This window comes from Eriocheir sinensis, chromosome 38 (assembly GCF_024679095.1).
Source record: "Eriocheir sinensis breed Jianghai 21 chromosome 38, ASM2467909v1, whole genome shotgun sequence".
In the NCBI taxonomy this organism is placed as follows: Eukaryota; Metazoa; Arthropoda; class Malacostraca; order Decapoda; family Varunidae; genus Eriocheir; species Eriocheir sinensis.
The window spans coordinates 7,957,761-7,978,806 of record NC_066546.1 but is presented as its reverse complement, the minus strand read 5'-3'; the positions used below and the strand labels follow the sequence as shown (position 1 = coordinate 7,978,806).

At 44.2% G+C, this 21,046-nt stretch overlaps 1 protein-coding gene and 1 long non-coding RNA gene across 16 annotated transcripts in view; both read left to right on the top strand.

Moving 5' to 3' along the window:
- The window catches only part of LOC127008624 (SH3 and multiple ankyrin repeat domains protein 3-like), a 137,329-nt gene extending 116,772 nt beyond the window's left edge, over positions 1-20,557 (top strand). For 8 of the 15 annotated variants that reach the window (XM_050880882.1, XM_050880881.1, XM_050880893.1 and 5 more), the window contains 15 exons: positions 38-218; positions 3,171-3,332; positions 3,777-3,934; positions 4,479-4,673; positions 5,160-5,226; positions 5,325-5,591; positions 5,933-6,127; positions 6,414-6,621; positions 7,144-7,339; positions 8,018-8,210; positions 10,331-10,438; positions 10,948-10,980; positions 12,079-12,368; positions 12,944-13,129; positions 15,028-20,557. In XM_050880882.1, coding sequence (XP_050736839.1) covers positions 38-218; positions 3,171-3,332; positions 3,777-3,934; positions 4,479-4,673; positions 5,160-5,226; positions 5,325-5,591; positions 5,933-6,127; positions 6,414-6,621; positions 7,144-7,339; positions 8,018-8,210; positions 10,331-10,438; positions 10,948-10,980; positions 12,079-12,368; positions 12,944-13,129; positions 15,028-18,117 — 5,529 coding nt within the window. In that variant the 3' untranslated portion in view covers positions 18,118-20,557. The remainder of the gene's footprint in view (positions 1-37; positions 219-3,170; positions 3,333-3,776; positions 3,935-4,478; positions 4,674-5,159; positions 5,227-5,324; positions 5,592-5,932; positions 6,128-6,413; positions 6,622-7,143; positions 7,340-8,017; positions 8,211-10,330; positions 10,439-10,947; positions 10,981-12,078; positions 12,369-12,943; positions 13,130-15,027) is intronic. The other 7 variants (XM_050880897.1, XM_050880895.1, XM_050880885.1 and 4 more) reach the window with 6 other exon arrangements.
- On the top strand, positions 238-3,147 carry LOC127008628 (uncharacterized). The gene is made up of 3 exons (XR_007761217.1): positions 238-1,639; positions 1,760-1,819; positions 1,880-3,147. It is a non-coding gene; the product is annotated as an uncharacterized LOC127008628 (long non-coding RNA).
- Positions 20,558-21,046: the final 489 nt, after the last annotated feature.

Below are 21,046 nucleotides of genomic sequence, written 5' to 3'. Positions count from 1 at the left end.
TCTCTGCATCACTCAGCCATGTACTTCCCCCCTTCAGCTTAAGTACAAGCGGAGAGTCTACAAAATGCTTCACCTGGAGGAGAAGGCTCTGCGTGCACTCCACACTCGGGCAAACCTTCGGCGATTCCTGGAGTACGTGAAGGAGAACAATGTGGACAAGGTGTCGAAGATGTGTGCCAAGGGAATGGACCCCAACTTTCACTGTCAGGAAACTGGAGGTAAGGCTGAGCAGGGGGGGCAATCAAGGCATACCAGAATTAGTCTATTTCACTGCTGGCTGTTTAAGATCAGTACATTTATAAGGTTAGATGATGATGGTAAGTGGTGTTTTAGAGCTGGGTGAAGATTCAGGTGATAGGGAGTTTTAAATAGTTTCATATACGAAAGATGTGCAGAAAGTATGAGTTGCGTCTGTCTCATCAGTAACACTTGGGTATCTATTTTTATGTGTGTGTGTGTGTGTGTGTGTGTGTGTGTGTGTGTGTGTGTGTGTGTGTGTGTGTGTGTGTGTGTGTGTTTACCTAGTTGTGAAATACAGGAAAAGAGCTGTACTAGGCTCGTGCTGTCCCGTCTCCATAACGCTTATTATCCAGTTTGGCTTTAAATTCATGAATCGTTTTTGCACACACAGTCTCCTCGTCAAGTCTGTTCCATTGTGTGTGTGTGTGTGTGTGTGTGTGTGTGTGTGTGTGTGTGTGTGTGTGTATTTACCTAGTTGTACTTTTACAGGGCCTGGGCTTCCACTCATGTGGTCCAGTCTCCATATCTGTATTTGTCCAGCTTTTCCTTAAAGGTGTGCACACACTTCGCCGATACTACATCCTCACTTAGGCTGTTCCAAACCTCTATGTTTCTTTGTGGGAAGCTATATTTCTTTATGTCTCTCAAGCATCTTCCTTTCCTCAACTTTCTACTGTGCCCTCGTGTGTTGCTGACGTTTCTTCCTTCTCTTAATAGTAACTCCTCATTGTCTACTTCCTCCATTTTAATCAATAGTGTGTGTATGTGTGTGATTCAATGGTTGAGGTGGTGCACAGTGGTCTAGTGGGTTAGTGTCAAGCCATGGAAGTAAAGAGCCAGGACAAGACAGTTCAAACCCCAGTGCTGCTGTGTGGTGTCAGGAAGGGCATCAGGTCCTACACCCCAAGCCACATTCTCAAAACAGTAACCCCCTCCCCATTTTTTTTTTAGGCCCATATCATCGGTAGTTTTCTAACTCCATATGAACATGGTTAAATGCTGTCAAGAGAAAGAAAAGGAAGAGAATGTAGTGCTTGAAGATAGTGAAGCAATGTATTATAATTGTGGATTTAGGTACTGCTGATTAGAATATGAATGTAGTGTTTGAAGATTGTGATACAGCATGTAAGAGAGTTATGAGCTAGGCACTGGACTGTATCAGGCTATATATTTATGGAGGCCAAGTTTATTCTCCATTATATTGTATAGAGGTATTGTGTGAGTGCGTGTTCTGTTATTGCAGTATAGGCTTGCTTACATTAGGAGGGAAGAGAGCAGTATACAAATAAGAGAATGACAAAGAAGGTAAGTTCATCTATGCCCAGGACACAGAAAGGAGGTTCAAATAAGAGAATGACAAAGAAGGTAAGTTTATCAATGCCCAGAGCACAGAAAGGAGGTTCAAATAAGAAAATGACAAAGAAGGTAAGTTCATCTATGCCCAGGACACAGAAAGGAGGTTCAAATAAGAAAATGACAAAGAAGGGAAGTTCATCTATGCCCAGGACACAGAAAGGAGGTTCAAATAAGAAAATGATAAAGAAGGTAAGTTCATCTATGCCCAGGACACAGAAAGGAGGTTCAAATAAGAAAATGATAAAGAAGGGAAGTTCATCTATGCCCAGGACACAGAATGGAGGTTCAAATAAGAGAATGACAAAGAAGGTAAGTTCATCTATGCCCAGGACACAGAAAGGAGGTTCAAATAAGAAAATGACAAAGAAGGTAAGTTCATCTATGCCCAGGACACAGAAAGGAGGTTCAAATAAGAGAATGACAAAGAAGGTAAGTTTATCTATGCCCAGGACACAGAAAGGAGGTTCAAATAAGAAAATGACAAGAAGGTAAGTTCATCTATGCCCAGGACACAAAGTAGGTTCAAATCAGAAAATAATAAAATGCAAATAAAAAATGACAAAGGTTGAAATAGGAAAATGATGACAAAAGTAAATTCAGATAAGAAAATGAAACAAGGTAAGTCTCCTCAGTAGACATGATCATACAGGTGTACAATGCCTTGGTTAATGGTGCTGAGAGTGCTCCAGTAACCTGCTGCCGGTATCTTAAGACCCTTCTTATCACCTTCACTTCTTTCCGTGAAGATCTTGTAAAGCTTTAGATATAAGTTACAGATCATTATTTTCCTTTGCTTGTTTTGTGTTTTCTGCTGAATAGATCATTTTTCAACTTGAACTAAATCTCCGGCAGAAGACCCTCATATTGTAGAGAAATCTTGGTGTATACAGAATATATACTCTAAAGATCTTACTTACTTTAAAGCTAAGAAAGAAACAAGGTAAAAAATCGGTGTTTGGTAGGTGGTGGGTTTTCACTTCTGCTTCCAGTGGGCCCTGCAGGATGGCACATTGGAGACATTAGCCAATAGATGGTGACTGAAAGCGGGGAGACAAATGGTGGTCTTTATTCTTGAAGGGGTTAAAGCATCACCAATAGGAGTCTGAGTGTCCTTTTATTCCCTAATCCCTACTGACGTTCACCTTGTGCATTGACCCTTTTATACAATCATTTTATGTTTAGAAGGTTCTCGTGAACTCTACTCTTTAAGTTCCGATACCCTACGCCCCTGTCCACCCAGCAGTGAATGGGTACCAGGTATTAATTGGGGGTTGTGTCCCGTCTCCTGTGATCTGTTCCCTTCCCCTATAATTCCTTCCCCTTCTGTCTCTCTCCGGCATATGACTTCAGATGTTGCACCGACTAAACAAAACTTTCCAACTTCTACTCATTAAGAGGGTAGCCAAATCTAGAATTAAGGACTAGATAATGACAGGTTACATTATAACTTCCCAGGACCAACAAAAGTAAATAAGGCAAGTCTAAAATTAAGTACTAGATAATGACAGGTTATACAAGAACTTTCTAGTGCCAATAAAGGAAAGCAACCTGATGTCTGCCTCTACTACCCACAGAAACACCGCTGACCCTTGCTGCTCGTATCAAGAAGCCAGCACGCATGATTGTGGCGATGGTGAACGGCGGTGCGCTGCTGGACTACCGCACCAGAGACGGAGTAACTGCTATGCACAGGGCAGTCCAGGCCAGCAACTTTGAGGCTGTAAAAACACTGCTTGGTGAGTCAGGTTTTGGGCCAGTTAGCGGTACAGTCAGTGAATGGTGGCAAAGAGTGTGTTCAGGAGAAATGGGATTGATATTTTTTGGAGGGTGAGGAAATGTTAAGAGTAGTATGTATTAATGAAACGCAAAGGTAAAATGCAAACTGAGAACCAAAGAAGTCAGAAAAGATACTCTTCATTTTGATTACTGGTTCTTATGTGCAAAGTAAAGTACTGGTTTATATGTAAATTTGTGTATTCTCTGCATTATCTTAGAACATAGTTAAGTGTATGAAGTGTAGCTATTGTATTACCTTTTTTTAGTGAGAATCTCATAAAACCCAAATAAAATATTCTTTCATAGCCTTACATGCTCTGAGAATCCCTTCAGTTTGAGGAAAAAGAAATTTACAGATAACCCTTTCAATCCAGCAAAGTAAAACCTCCACTTTGTTTCCCCAGATCTTGGCGCTTCACCGAATTATCGCGACACTCGTGGCCTGACGCCGCTCTACTACTCCGTGACCCACAACACCGACCCCTTGCTGTGTGAGGCTCTGCTGCACGACTATGCTGTCATCGGGGCGTCGGACAGTCAGGGCTGGCAGGAGACCCATCAGGTGCGTTACTGTGTGTTGGGTGACCTCCTGTGGTGTTCACTTAAACTCAGATCTGCTACCTTCAGTCTTTCACCCAGGCTGTGTTTTGCTGCCATTGTTTCTTGTTTGATTTGATTTATTTCTTGAGTGTTCTCAGTTCCTCGGGTCACCTAGTGTTTTCTTTCATGCTTTTTTCATCCCTGCCTCTATATGAAGATTCCAGCTCTGTGACCTCCTTCGTCAGTTATTTATCCGTCTTTACCCCAAGCATCTCGCAGCATCCCTTATCAAACCTCACGACCCTTCTCCTGCCTTCATCTGTATCTTATCATCTCATCTTTTGCCTGAACCATCCTCAGTATCTTTAGTCCATTATCTCGCTGAAATATCTTTTAAATGGCCTCTTTTCAATTTCCATATGTTATTTTTAATCTTAATGCTCTCCCTTCTTTTTCATATATACCCACTCACTATTGATCTCCCTCCCCCTCTCCCATGTTGCTTTTCTCCCTTCTTATCCCCCCTTCCTCCCCTCCTCCCAATCCGTCACTGCTCCCTCCCTCAGGCCTGCCGCAACAAGATGGTTCAGCACCTAGAACATCTGCTCTTTTATGGAGCTGACATGAATGCCCAGAATGCCTCTGGCAACACACCGCTCCATGTGTGTGCCGTCAACAACCTCGAAGACTGTGCCCGCGTCCTGCTGTTCCGAGGATGCAACAAGAATGCTATAAACTATGCCAATCAGACGCCCTATCAGGTAAGAGGTGATACTTGTCGCCCTTAGTGGACTCTGCTTTGTATTGTCCTTCACCTGTGCCTTGCTGCCCTCGCTGTGCACTCTCACACCTGTGCTTTCCATGTTACTCTTCCTCACCTTCCTTGATGCTCTTCCACCTTACAAGTGCCTCTCCCTCTCTGCCCTTTATTCTGCCTCATTCTACTTCAACTCTTATTTTTGGAGAATTTAAAAGACAAGGACTAATACCTGATCAAAGTAAAACTGTTTTATAATGGAAAATCAAGTGTTGAAAGCAGTCACGAATTATGTGCATAGAAATCTGCATCATATATTTCACGACTGTTCATACTCAACTGTTCTTTACTCGACAAAATAATGAGATGTTTTAGGGTTGATATAATCTAACATCAAAGGTGAAAATTTTCTTCTTTAATTTTCTGTAATATTTGACTTGTCTTTCATCTGAAGATCATTCTTTGTTACCATTATTTTCCCATTCATCAGGTGGCAGTCATTGCTGGAAACATGGACCTTGGGGAAGTGATAAAGACCCATAATGAGGATGACGTAGGTGAGTTAAAGCCAAAGTTAATTCCCAAACTTTACTGAAAACAATGATAAAGATAAGAGTATTTTTCTCTAATCATCCATCTCTCCTCCCCTCCACAGTGCCCTTCAAGGAACCACCAAAATACAACCCAAACAGACGCATCTCTGGAGTGCCTCTCTCCCGCACCCACTCTGACCCCAGACTGGAAGTGAGCACCACTACCAAGCCGCCCTCACCCTCGCCCTCCACCCGCTCCATCCCGCCCTTCAGCTCTGCCTCCTCCCTCAGTGAGACCTCCACCGGCAGCAGCTCCACCTGCACCCACCCCAGCGAGATGGACAGCGAGGAGTGTGCCAGCGCCCTCGGTTCAGCCAGTCTCAATGCTGGTGGGTCCTCTTGCTTTGTTGTGATCATTCAATGAGTTATCAAAGACTGGAGTATTAACCTGTCTACACCAAAAGGCCAAATGTACTGTTCACCAATATTACAATGTAGATTCTTTTCATCTGATTAGTTCCCTCTATTCTTTTGGTTTGGTTATACTGCAAAGGCATAGTTTTCTCTACTAAGAGTTATGATTTTTGCTACTTTCACCTTTTAATCTGTTAGTCTTTCAGGTTTGAGCTCCTCCCTTGCCTTCACATGTTTTTCACTCATTCAATATAGCTATCATTATGCACTCCACAATCATGAGAATACTTCCATTAATAAGCACTTGTCTCCACAGCGGGTATGGACTGCTGTGACATGGTGAGTGACAGTTCTGGTGTGTGCACATCAAACAGCGGTAGTGCGGAGAGTTACGACGCCACACCCACAGATGTTACGCAGTTTGACATGGGCATGCTGGTGGTGTGTCTGCAGCAGTACATCCTACACAAGCCTGGACACCTGGACATCAATGCTGGTGACATTCTGGAAGGTAAACACGCCTAACATCTTTGTCTTTGAGCACTAAATTCTGAGTATATCCTGAAAAGCAAGGGATGATAGTTGAAGAGAGGAGCATCAAAACGCCTCTCCTTGTGAAGCTGACTCTCTCTTTTAGGTCTCTTGTACTATCTTCTTGACAGGAGCAGCGCCTAGTGGGTCTCTTTGTTATTTTTGTTTTTTGCCATTGAGCTGCTCCTCTACTGTAAAAAAAAAAAAGTGCCATCAGTAGTAATTCTTTACGATGATCATAATAAAATACAATCATCTTCCCATAGTGACTGGTAGCACGGATGACGGTATGCTGGAGGGGGTGCTGCGGGGGGTGACTGGGGTGTTCCCGCCTCACTGCGTCCAGGAGGTGCGGCTGCGCAACCCCCAGGCTGTGAGGGAGTCCCTGATCGCCCCCCAGGTGGCCAGGGTGCAGGGCCGGCGGGAGATGATGGTGCCACCCCACTACGGCACAGCACCGAGGATCAGGAAGCCGTGAGTCAGGAAGGGTCGGGGTTCTCTTAAAGCTGTACCTACCTGATTATGTTTCTGCTGGACTGAGTAAAGCTTGTATGTCCTCTATTTTGTCACCTTTTATCACGTAGCTCTATAATTTTAGGTATTGTTTTGGTAACATGATTTTATTTGGTAATGCATTCCAGTAGTCGGTTATTTGATTTGATAAGCCGAGATTTCTTACATCCTTATCATTCCTCTTTGGGTATAGTGTTTTATTATGTCCCTTGATGTTAGCTTCTTATATATGGTATACTATTCATTCATATTCATCTTTTCTTAGCCACCTGCATTAGTATAGCATAATCATGTCACCTCTTTTTTTCTTCTTTTAGGGTGTGACTCCATGTGCTGGGAATTCAGTTGATAGAGAAATGTTTGCATCCAATGTAAAAATTTAGAAATATTCCTGAGAAGTAATGGTAAAAAAAGTCATGTCCTTCCTGTCACTACATTTTCAAGGCTAATGAAAATCCCTTAATTCAGTAATCTCCTCAACAGTGTCAATGAGCCTCGCACGGTTGTCCTTCACCGGGGCAAGAAAGGCTTTGGGTTTGTGCTGCGGGGTGCCAAGGCTACGTCGCCCCTGATGGAGCGTCCCCATGAGCGCGGCCCGGCCCTGCAATACCTCGACGATGTGGACCCCGGCGGCGTGGCGGACCTGGCAGGACTAAAGAAGGGAGATTACTTGATAAAGGTGAGGAGGGGACATTTACCCGGTAGCAGCGGGGATCATGTTTCTTAATTAATGGTCCCTCCAAGTGAGAAAAATGAGAAAAAATCACCCCTCACACAAACCATTTCATAATATGTATCAAAGCATTTGTGATCAGATTATGTATCATCTATTTTGGGGGGTTTATATCATGGCACAAATTTGGCCCGTCGCTGCTACTCGGTAAAGCCACAAATTTGGCCCGTTGCTGCTACCGGGTTAAAGATTAAGGCTGCATTGATACACAAAAATAAATCATAAAAAATGTAATGTAGAGCAAAGTTCTTCAAAGTATTGGTGATATAAAAGTAGTGGATTGCAATAACCTACTCACTGTTTTGTCTTTTTGTGGATAAATAACATTATACCAGATGACAGGAGGTATATGACTGTCTGTACTGTTGAGAGACTTGCAAATGGTTTATGAAGGTATTGCTGAAACTTTAACTTCATCATTGTAAGAATAATTTGAAGAGTGGAATAGATAGTGTAAATATTATGGATAGGGATGACTAAGAGCTTGAAAGAATCTCTGAATGTGAAAATTATGTGAAGGTATTGGTTGTTGCTCATATTGTAACATCCTTTAACTTTTGACTGTAACATACTTTATCATTTGACTGTAATGTGCTTTAACTTTTCTCAACCTTTCCTCCCCAGATCAACGGCGAGGATGTGTCCCAGGCATCCCACGAGCATGTTGTAACCTTGATCCGTAAGTCTGGCGACCTGGTGCAGATGGTGGTGGTCACGCCAAGCCCCATGACCTCCTTCACCGCCCTTAAACCGCCGATGGGCAACATTGGCACAATAAGACGTGGGTGCCAGACACTACCCCGAAAACTCCACGCAGGTAGATGCATGTTGCCTTCCTCCCCTCATCCCCTCACTCCTTCCTTCCTTCCCTGTCACTCTCCCCTCCTCTCCTCACAGCTCCCATAGATCTCATTCATGCTGCAGAAGAACCAGATCCTCCCTGGCAGAGTATAAAGCCAGACTCTCACCCCTTGGAGCGGCGACTCGGTGAACCTTTCCTGGCGGCGGCGGTCGTGTGAGGCTGTTTATTCCTCCCTCTGTGTTTCTCTGGTCTCTGCACTGGTTGACTAATCCCCTCTTTGATTTATCCACTGGTACATTAACAATTTCTTGATTTATGTATGTAATAGACTAACATTCCTCTTGTATTAGACTCACAGATAATAATCGACTAATAGCATGTCAAGACTTGTTGATACATGCACATGCATCCATTTCATGTCAGTGTGTTTAATGCTCTAGCATCACCATTCTCAAGCACTTACCATATTGGAGAAACTTAGTTATTGTCAATGTCACTTTTATTTCTTGTCACACAGTTCAGCATGTGGATGTCATTTGTAAATTGTCATCCTATTTCTCATGTGAATGTTTTCAGTGAGTGATCCTGCATTTACCTCGCTCAGTCTCACGTATTCCACTCTTGAAGCTTGGTTGAAGTGCCATTTTTCATACTGGCAGTGCCCACCTTTTTAACTATCCGGTGATGATGCACCTTTGGTCTGGTCCCTCGGTGTTTCCACTACCTGCTGGAGGATTTTTGTACTGTACATTTTTTGTATTTGTATAGTTTAAGAAGTAAAGATAAGCAGAGTATTCAAAGTATGTCATGAAATGGAAGATGTAACTCTCAACACAGTGTTCCAAGTCTTTGAAGTGAACCTGTGTGTTTCCTTGCATCCAAAGTCACCAAGTTTTCACCTCATAATATCTTAATCCTTCTGAGTGTGCATTCTGTATCTCAGGAACACAACTAATTACCTGGCTTTGCTCTGGCTAATACAAACCTGAGGACTCGCTAAGGATGAATTTCAGAATAGACTGTGCTCACAAGCTTTCATATTTCACCTCTGTGTGAAGGGCATGGAAAGACTGTGCTGATGTACTACAACAGGTTTTAACAGAGCAACTCTTGTAGCTGTATTACCTAAACAGTAGATATATTTCCTTCATTAAAAAATCACTAAACAGTAATGGAGCACCTATAGATATTAATACCACATACATAATGACAGGTTTTAAGTTGGCTGGAATTACTCAAGCAGCAAATACTGTAGTAGATATAGTATGTAGATCACTTAACATCACAGTAGCTGTCTTATTACCTTTACATTTTGTGTAGAATTAACTGTCAAATGAGACATTCTCTCTTTCTCACTCTTTCTCTCTCTCATTCCTTCAGTGCCTTTGTTTCCCTGTGATCTTTTATTCCCTCCAAAAGGATGGCCACAGACGACATTCCCTTACAGTCGTGTCCATCTTTGGTGCAGTGGTTAGCATTCCTAATTATAAAGCCTTGAGGTTCAGTCCTAACCCATGGCAGTCGACTCCCAGCCCCTTTTGGGTTGGTTGATATATGAGTAACTAGGGAAGGTAATCCAGATGTCACACTTGCCCTGTGTCCTGGGCTAGTGGGGTCTCACCCGCTCCAGGATCAAGGGCCAGTGAGATGGAAATAAGCACAGAGGCCACACACAGCTTCGTGTGTGCCCCAGCTCCACCCTTCCTTTATCTTGCCCCTACAAGGGTTTTCTCATTCCTTTCACATTTTTTCCTGCTTTCTTTCCATTAAACACCATCCCACTGACTGTCATGAATTATAATAAACTAGCTCAACTAAACAGTTCACATCTTTGGGTCTGACATATAGTCTTTCAGAATCAGCCTAAACAGAGTGTGTCTAGCTGATTGGAAACAGTGCTTCAAAAAGTTTTGACCAAAAATTTTGCCAAATTTGTACAGAACAGTGCTGTGTTTCCATTCCACTACTGTTAAGTTGAAGGCCAGAAAGTCTATACTGTAATTCTCCTGTGTCAAGCTGGAGAGTAACCCAAGACAAGCGTGACACAGGCCTGCCAGGTGCTGGTCCCTGTGCCTCTCGCTGCCCTCTGCTGCCTGGCCTCTCACCTCACTAACTGTGCCTGTGTCTCCCTCTAGTGCGGTCGTCCCAAGCCCCCCCAGCTCCCCCCCCAAGGGACCCCAGAACCACCCTCAGTGTGGGCCGAGCAAGGGCCAAATCCATGGTGGCTGGACTTCAGGATATTGGTAAGACTAAGGTTCCATTATGTTTGTTGATATCCTTCAGCTATGGTTTGTCCTTCATCTAGTTGTTTGTGCATTTACTTTGCATTATGGGAAGTCTATCTCTAAAATGTCTTGAGAATTCAAATTGTTAAATATAGAGTATAGACTATAGAGGTTAGGTATATTGAGAAAGAAAGACAAAGGAGAAAGGGCAGATTTTATAAGTTTAGCTGAAAGTAGAGAAGAACCGAATATAAGGGACTTCGACACTGTTAGGCAAAAATGCACCCAAAAGGAGGTTATATTCAGCAATCATCCAGGCGATTGAAAGCAGTTTTCAGGATGAGTCAGTAGGGCAAGATGTGGATGAACACAGTAGAGAATGAGTACATAGTTGCCTATCAAGGAGCAAAGTTAGGGACTTCAGTTCTTCCTAAAGAATCTGGTGTTACAGGTATTCATGCACACTGTTGAAAAAATAGGCAAAATAAGGGCTTATTAATATATTTTCCTCTGTTTTCTCTCTGGAGGAACGAGTTCCTTGAGGGAACTGGACACCAAAGGTATAGACAGACTGGCTGAAGTTATGACTCTAGAAATTGTTTTAACCTCCCTCCAAAGGCTGCAGTTTTATGTTATTACCAGCATTGTTTCCCTAAAAAGATTCAGTAATTTTGAATAATCTGAGCATCAAAAAAGTAGACTGTATTGAAATTCCATCTTGTTTGCATTGGCTTATTGTATCGGTATATTATGTTTGAAGTTTTTACCTCCAGATGTTATATATTATTATTTTGTGAGATTTTATTTTTATCATGAAACCTGTGCATGGGATTACAGCTTTTGGGTTTTTTTTTTTTTTTTTTTTTTTTTTTTTTTGTCAAGTTGAACTGGAGGTAAATTTTCGGCCATCACTGAAAAGGAAATATTTGATGATGGTGTTTAGCTTTGATTGGCCACAGCAATACATAATTTTCCAGGCTGTTGAGACATAGCTGAGCTTGTTTTATGACAGAAAAGCACTAGTGAATCATTCAGCTATTTCAGTTTAGTCTATCAGTGCAGGCTCACAAAAGTACTCGCCTTGCTTTGTTCCAATGAGTTGCTTCTGAGGGAATGTGCATGAGTGAGTACATACCATGGCATGGGCATGAGGCACTGGGGCGCTGATCCGGCATATCCTGGTTTGTCCTGATACTTGAAGGCTGTGGATAAGTAATGCATGCCAGAATTATAAGAAAAGCCTCAAAGAAAATTAGAAAAACAAATATTTCAGACAGATTTTTATATGCTATAATGTCAGATTTATGAGGGTGCAATATCAATATATTTAAGTAAAGAAATGAGTTCATCTTTAAATGTGGCATGTTTGCTATAACTGTTGCAAGTTGAATGAAAAAATAACTTGGTAAAAGTAATAAATGTGTAAAAATATGATGTTTCAGTGTGGAATTGGGTGAGGTACGTATCATTAGATGTGTCTTTGAGAAAAATAAGTGAAAGTTTGAGGTGGGAGAATTGTCTGAAGTCCATTTGACCAATGAAGGCAAGGGTTCATGAACACCATCAGTGCAGGTGAGAGGGTTGGGGCTGAGCCAAGCATGTTTTGTCACTCTCCCTTCCCTGAGGTGTGTTACTGATTGCTGCACTCTGCCCCTTAGAAGCCCTGGATGCCAGCATGCGAGAGAACGGGGATGTGATGTCCCGTTCTGCCGGAGAGCATTATGGGGTGGGTCTGTATGGCTCCCCCCAGGGCACCCCTTCCATGGGCACTCCAGTAGGCACTCCACCAGGCCCTAAGGTTGCATCCATTAAGGCGCGTCCAAGCTCGAAACGCATGACAGCAGCGGAGGTTGAGGACTTGTTCCAGCACAGCTCCTCCCCCCCCACCAGCCCCTCCTCGCGTCCACCACGAGTGTATGCAAGTGTGGCGGAAATGAAGAAGGCAAAGGTGGGTTCTGTCCTCCTCTGTGAGTGTCTCCTTCATATTCTGTCCCTCTTTTTGTGTTAAGGATCCTTTCTCCTCCTTGATTAACCTTTCTCGGCCTCAGTGCCCTCCGTGCTGTTTTCTTCCATGCTGTTGCTCACCACTCCTGCCATAGACCCTTCCTATGGCAGTCATAATAATTCCTCAAACAAATGCTTTATGAAAGTTAGTACAATTTATTCTCTAGTGTAAAATGAGCAGTATAAATTGAATTACAGGAACTTTATGTTTCTGATTTGAAGAACAAGAAACTTACTGAGTTGTCATCATGTGGCATTAGTGCACATATACTGCACCCTGTGCATCATTGGGTAGCTGCAGCATGCTGGGACCCTTGAAAAACATGTATCTACTTCTTTGCATGATCAATATACCAACAAGTTTTCCCAATGTCCTCAGAATAATCTGAATATCAGAAGTTGGGGTGACTTCAGAGAATTAAGAAGGTTATTGTTTTAAAGTTACGATTTTAGGGGGAAGAGTGGCACAGTAAAAAATTACAAACTATATTTATTCAACATTTTTTGAATGGTTTCAAGATGACACCAAGGCGATGCAAGTATGCTTTCATGCTGAGGTTCAGGGCATCAAGTGAGAGTCCCCACTCTGACATGGCTGTCAGGCAGTCCACCAACAAAAGCTCCTCCTCCCAGAACAACACACATTGTCCTCCTGGTTTGCGTTTATGTTTCCCGGCCATGAACTTTATAGCAGCGGCCGGCACAGTGAGTGGATCAGCACGCACGTCCTCTTTGGCGTTCTGTGATGCAGAGTGTGAACTCACAGTAGAGTGCACCTTACCCTCTAACATGCTTTTAAGACTGTGGCATACTGCTAGAATTAATAAAATAATTCTCCTTACTGTTCTCAGTAACCTGCAAATATAATCACATTCATGTCTGATGTCACCCCCAAGAATAGATAAGACATGTATGATACATATGATGTTATATGTGAGATCAAAAACATATTTGAATATACCAATGACTCTGTTCCATGGTAGATTCTAGTCATATACCCTAACTAACAGTGTGTGAGTGTTCACTGATCTCCACCAATTCCCAAATTTTCTGACCCAGAAAACTATTTTTCTGAATTCAGAAAAAAATGGTTTTATGTTATATATCTTACTAAAAACAATGTGGTGACATATTTATAGAGCAGACACACATACATGAAAATACATCCTACATCAGTTGCATGTTTTCCATGCTAATGCCTATATAAAAACACCATTTTTTTTTTTTTTTTTTTTTTTTTTTTTTTTTTTTTCAGCCTGTGCTAGAAGTCACCCCAAGTTACGGGTTTCACATTTTTCATGCTGCCTTTTCAAACATACACTGAAATCTTGCTTGTTTGAAAATTGTCATGTCTTGGCTATATATATATATATATATATATATATATATATATATATATATATATATATATATATATATATATATATATATATATATATATATATATATATATATATATATATATATATATATATATATATATATATATATACATACATACATACATACATACATACACACACACACACACACACACACACACACACACACACACACACATACACATACACACATACATATACGTATGTGTATATACAGTGGTACCTCATGATTCGAACGCCTTTCAATTCGAACAATTCCCAATTCAAACACATTTATCAAACAAATTTTGTCCTCCAATTCGAATGTGCGTTGCAATTCGAACACAAACAAACGGCTGCAGACGAAGCCACCAGTGTAGCCAGGTCGGTGAATGTGATACCGCGGACTCCAGCCTCAAAAAACGCCAACCCGCAACTGCCATTTTTTCCCCTCGCACTCCTTTAAAAAATAGCCCAATTGCGCGGGAAAAACGTGGATCTGGCAACGCTGGAAGCCACTCTTGTCAGTCACACTTGTGCTCCCCTGCTTTGAACGCCACTCTTTGTTGGTCTTGATATTTTTTGCATATTTTCCTGAAACTAACCCTCATTATGGCTCCCAAGAAAGTGAAAAGTGACGGTGCAAGTGGTCGTAGGAAGCTTAAGCGTTATAGTATGGAAATGAAGAAGAATCACACACACACACACACACACACACACACACACACACACACACACACACACACACACACACACACACACACACACACACACACACACACACACACACACACAAGGCCCATCTCCAGGAGGACGTCCTTTCAACATTTTACTCCGGGAAATCTGTGCGTAGCGCCGGTGAATCAGTGAGATATTTTCCATGATCTTATGTCTGTGTCCTTTGGCAATATTTAGTTGACAATATATATCTGGTTGACAATATTTGAGTGATCTGGCCACAGGGCACAACATTAACCCCTAAAAATGTTAAAAAATATGAGGATTTTGGGGCCTGGAACGGATTATTTTTTTCTACGTTAATTTCAATGGGATAAATTGCTTCCTAATTCGAACAGTCCAAATGAACCAATTAAGTTCAAATCACGAGGTACCACTGTGTGTATATAGCGTGCGGAATAACCAGGTGCATTTGTCTTTTCTCCTTACTACAGGGAGCAGCACCACTCTTGTATCTATACAAAATCTAAGCCTTGTGTAATAACCTGTTTCCCTTCCTGCCAGGCTATGAAGGCCAGGCATGTGGCCGAGCTCACCCGGATGCACAAGGTGTTCCGGTCTACGCCAGACCTGAAGGCCGGGGTCACGGCGCCCCTGCCAGCTGCCACAGCCGAGGAGAAGCGCAAGTCCATCTCCCAGGAAGATCTGTTCATTTCGACACTGAATGGCCAGGGATCACGACATTCCCTAGCCTGTCCGCCACGCCGCTCTTCCACCCTCGGGAGGAGTCCTGTTGGCGGGGGGTCTCTCGGGTCTAGCCAATCCTGGCAGAGTGGGGAGGATGATGAGGATGACGATGAGGAGGAGGAGGAGAGCAGTGACTCCCCTAACTGCTCCCCAGGACCCGTGGAGTACAGGATGCTCCGGCGCTCCCAGTCAGCTGTCAATGCTGCCATGCTGCGCCGGGCTGGTCTCCACCCTCCCCCAACCCACCCTCCACCTCCACCACCCCTCGGCCAGCTCGTGAAGGTTGACATCAGCCGCTCCAAGAGTGACTATGCCACAGTGGGCGTGGCACCCTCAACCCCCGACTCTGCTCCACTGTCGCCTGCCATCCAGTCCAGCTTCCGACCAACAGACAGTGCCAAGTTATATGCCTCACCAGAGGAGGTCAAGGCAGTGGGTTACCGCAGCCCAGACTCAGCGGGCCGCAAGGGCACCAGCGTCAAGACCCGGTCACAGAGCTTGCCACCGAGCACTTCCCGCCCCAGTGTCCAGCGAGGCTCCCCAGAGAGGGCCGCCCAGGCAGCCTACTCTGCCACCGCATACTCCACCTTCCGGGGCGAGGGTCGGGAGGGCAGCAGAAGCCAGGAGCCGCTCTCTCCTCCAGCCACAGCCCCACACAGACCTCCTGTTAGTGATTCTGTGACCTACGCACGACCCAAGAACAACCGCAGTGTTCAGGAGAATGTTGAGACCAATTCCCCCAGTCGTGTGGTTCCTCAAGGGGGTCGCGGCGCCCCTCCACCCTCCACCCCAGCACCTGACATCCCTGAGCCAGACTACAGCTCCGATGAAAACTCCTCTGCCCCGTCACTGTCCCAGGATGATTCCAAAAAGACGAAGACCCTCAAGAAGAAGAAACAATCAGTAGCCTTCTCTCCCAACCTAGTGACCTCAACCGATCCCCCAACCCCCCCTCAGCAGGACTCTGATGGACCGCATTATGCTGCTCCCTCCAGAACCCCAGCACCAGCACTAGCCCCTGTGGGACCCCTTGGAGGCAATAACTTCAGGGACATGATAGCACAGAAGGCAGCTGAGAGACAAGCCAGGCAAGATGATGGACCAGAAGGCTCACGGTCAGCCAACTCCAGCCCGGCCAAGAGAATCAACAATGGCAATGGCAACGGGGCTCTTGGAGACGCCATCCAGGAATCTGCACTTTTCAATCGCCAACGAGAAAAGAGTTCTCCGGCACCACAGGTGGGCCGGCCTGTCAGTGGCCCCAATGAGGACCTCAAGATGGGCCGCATCATGAGGAACTCCAAGTCCTGCCCTAATGAGTTCTTAGAAGATGGTGACAACTCCTCCAGCGGTGTGAGCAGTGATCAGGACCCTGCAGAGGCCTACGTCACTGTCATTAACACAGAGTCTGACACCATTTCTGCCACCACCAGCGGCAACGGTGGCTCAGAAAGGTTCCTAAGCCACCAGGGGTCCCGAGATGATAGCTCGGAGGCCTCGGAGAGCTCAGACGAGGCCAGCGACCGCACTTGGATCTTGACCAATGAACGCAGCGGTGAGAGGAGTGATTCCAGGAGTGACAGTGACTCCAACGGTGCCCGGCGCTCCGGCTCACTGACCCGCAACGCTGTGTCACTAGTCAAGCTGCCACCACCCCAAGAGACTACAGAACCTGACCTGGAGGGTGAGACAGCAAGGCAAGGTGACCAGGACACCCTCAGCACAGTGTCCTCCCTCAGTAGCCTCTCCTCAGGCTCTGGGGGCAGCGGTGGGGAGCGGGAGAGGGCACACCCACCCCTCACCCAGGCCCAGCATTCCCTACCCACCACTACTCACCCCCATATGAGAGCCACCCTGCCTAGGACACCATCAGCTGTTACTCGTGCTGCCTCGGCCCCTCCCCAGACTACTCACGGCATGAAAACCGTGGCAGGCGGTTCCCTAACCCGCGGCCGCCCTCGGGAACAGCTCTGGAGTTCTGAAGGGGAGGGCGGGGGAATGGTGCGAGAGAAGAGTGCACCGCCAGCCTCACGCACCCTCGAACGGCCTTACAAGGGCACCATGAACTCGAGGGGGGCAGAGTATGAACGCAGCATTGAGGAGTCTCTGCAGCTGATCCGCATGCACATGGACTCCCTGAATGAGGTGAACACACTCGCTGGGGTGCCGGGGGCTGGCGGGGGAAGTGAGATGGTACTTGCTCCCCCACCAGAGTTCTGTGACCTGTCCTTGTCAGAGCATCACCCACGAAGGAACAAAACAGTGATTCACATCTCCAGTGACACCCAAGACCCGCCTGTCAGTCTGGTGTCAGGGCCATCCAGGCACCACCACCACCACCATCATCACCTGCACCACCACCACCAACAACAGCAACAGCAACCACAACAGCAGCAACACCCCCAGCAACAACACCCCCAGCAACAACACCAGCACCAACTACAACAACAACAACTTCAACAGCAGCAACTACAGCAACACCAACTACAACAGCACCAGCTACAACAACAGCAGCTACAACAGCACCAACTTCAACAGCACCAACTACAACAGCACCAGCTACAGCAACACCAAATACAGCAACACCAGCTACAACAGCAGCTACAACAGCAACAACTCCAGCAACAACTTCAACAGCAACAACAGCAGGAACAAGAAGACGACACTCCACAGTTCCGACACAAGACATTGACCGAGTGGACCACCCGAGACACAACGGAGTGGCTGGAGAGTATTTTTATGCCCGAGTATAAGGATTCTTTTGAGGAGCAAGACATTGACGGTCGAAAGTTGATGGGCCTGAACAACGATGCTCTGATCAACCTGGGTGTGAGGCGGGTTGGTCACAGGGTCAGTATGGAAAAGTCTCTGAAAAGGTATAAACCCACTGAACGCATTGATCTTTGATTTGAGAGTTCTTGGTGAGCCTTGTCGGTAGTGAAGGCCACCGAGAACGAGAAGACCGTTAGATGCTCCTATGTGCTGTTACTGGGCCATTCATTTTCATACTTAAGGTTAGTGGTGGATGTGTATGATTCTTGTGTTTGCTGTTTATAAACTACATCGATGAAGCCCTCAGGGTCCCGAGAATTATTTTTTCCTGGAGACGTGTCCATTTTTTCATTCATTAATCTTCATGATCATTTTCACCAGCCTTTCATTCTTCATTGAGTCATTTTTGAATGTTGAGAAGCCATTGTGTACTAGGTGTAGTCTCTTTGCCTAAAAACGTCCAACTTGTGAACTCTTGAAACTCCAGACAATAACTAAAAGAACTTGTATTCCTAGTTTAAAGACAGTGATTTTGAATTCTCTCAAAATCTATTATGTAATTTATAATTACCAATAATTTTAAAAGCTATATGTGTCATTGTAATTATAATGTCTAGGGACTTTGCTTTCAAGTGCAGACTGAACTATGGCTATGAAGTGGTACTAACACAGAGCATTCAGTTCCTATATCAATATTTTTCCTAAGTGTCAAAGCAGAAAAGGAACTCCAGCATCTCCATTTAGTATGTTAATCAAAAGTATCCATAGCATGTGTGAATTGGTATTACTGCAAATGCCATCAGCCTGCGGGGAGTGGCTGGCCGGGTCACCGAGGTGTATCCATCATTATCTGACCCTCGGCCAGCCCTTGGAAACATTGTGCATGCTAGGTAGTCTTCATTATCCACTGTCGCCATTGCCAATTTTTATACCTGTAACATTTTATATATAAAAGTATATACTATATACATATATAATATATATATAGCATTATGCACCATGCTGTTGAAAGACACGTGTCCTTGTGCTGGAGAAGTGGGAAGTGTTCTTAGCTCTGGAGAAGAAAATGAGTGCACAGACTAAGTGTTTGTACAAAAAAGGTTGTTGATAATGTACATATTACTGGATCATAAACCCTTCACTCAACACAGCTACATTGTGTATATATCTATACGTATGGTTCTCTTTGCTAGTGACTTGTCCATTCTGTCTGCCAACTTTGTGTGTGCCAAATGCTTCATCGCTGTGAGGTGTGATCAAGAGCCGAGTGAACCAAGAATGTGTGTGTCTGTGCCAAGAAGTGTGTAAAATTTAAGTATTGATATGTTTTCATAATTATGTTTGACATAATCATACAATCACAGGATATGGTGACTCCTTAAGTTTAAATGCCAAATAAGCAATAATATGATGACCCCCATAATGGGTAGTCTTATGCATTAAATATCTCAGACCTGGATAATTCTCATGAGTGTTGCTACCCAAATTCATCTTTGACTGATGGAAGAAAACTCTTGTTAACTATCAGATGTGTGGAATTTTCTCTTGTGGGTTGCTCCAGGTTTGAGGAGGAATTACTGTGCTTGGCAGCGAAGAGTTTTGAGCATTTTCGAAAATCTTAATGGCATCTGCAGTTTTGTGTGGGGGAGAGAGACATTAGGAAGGAGAAGTGAGTGAGTGAGAGGAAGTGAGAGGTCCAAGCTTTGTGTCGTGTTGGGAGCTTGTTTGTGCGTCAGTGATTGGGCTGTTAAGAACTAACCAAATCGTGAACTGAGGAAAGACAATAATGGCTGAGCTTCTTTTCAGGTAGCTTAGAGGAGATGACTAGTGACTGAGCAGCCTTGTGATACTAGGCCTTTGAACTAGTTAAAAGAAATCAAGCAATGCTGTAATTTTGTATAACTATGGTTTCTTCAGCCACGCAGAAACCCAGATCGTTTACACCCAGCATTAGTAGACCCAGCTACTTATTAGTTTTGTGAATTGCGCTTCTTAAAACAAAAGTCAAGCGAAAAATAATCACAGAAAGCTTGAAGAGTAAATTATTAATTTTGTCTTGTATTCAAATCAATATTGAAAGAGCGCGTTCTCCTCGGTTAGCTGGCGAAAAACTGAATCAAATACTGTTCATGCTAGCGCTTTAGGAGTACCTAGAGCTAACGTGCAGCATATTTCGCTCGACGCTTCCTTTGATTTTCGCGCGATGGTCGTGAGAACATCGCGCGTGTAGCTGTCGCGGCCACCGCGTCGCGCCCATCACTCATTGTCCCGCTCTCAGCCACACAGGAGCTAAATGGTGCTGACATTTACACAGACATTCATTCATTCGTTACTGGCAGGTTTATACATATATTATTTCTTCTTGTGTTAGGATCAGCAAGGAATTCATATTTTTTTCCTCCAGCGCGGGGCGAGCTGCGCGCCGGCCGCTCCGCCCCACTCTAGTCTGTCCGCTGTAGTTATTATTATTATTTCTAGGCGGATCTTTTTCCTAATACAAAATTGTTTACAAATTTTAATTATTTATCCAGAGATATGTATGTGCATCTGTGCTCAATAAAGTTTAATACTTTTACGTGTAGCCTTTGGGCCATATTCATTAATATTGTGGTTTTCCCCCTCATAATATTATCAAGGTCATGGATATGTATTGTGATGTATATATTTTGCGTTTTTTGTAGTATTTGAGGTTTATAAAGGTGCAAACTACTCTACTGTTTGGCGTGTAATGAAGTAGTTAAGGAGAGTAAGGGAAAATAATGACATTAAACGGGAAGATGATGAAAAAATGAGTAAGGAATCAAGATCATGCGCCAAAACCAATCAATGCCAATCAATGCGCCAAAGCCACCAATCAGCTGACAGTGCCTTGGCGAAGATTGTGGATATTGATTAACTTTTATGTACTGTACGAATTTCACCTCACTTTACCCTAGCACGATCTCTGCATGTCACGAAACACACACAAAATCAATCTAGACAATTAAAGGTTTTGCCATCCCGCGACCGGCATGATTGGAAAGCAACTCCTTAACCTTAACCCTACACACAGGCTGGTATTTTA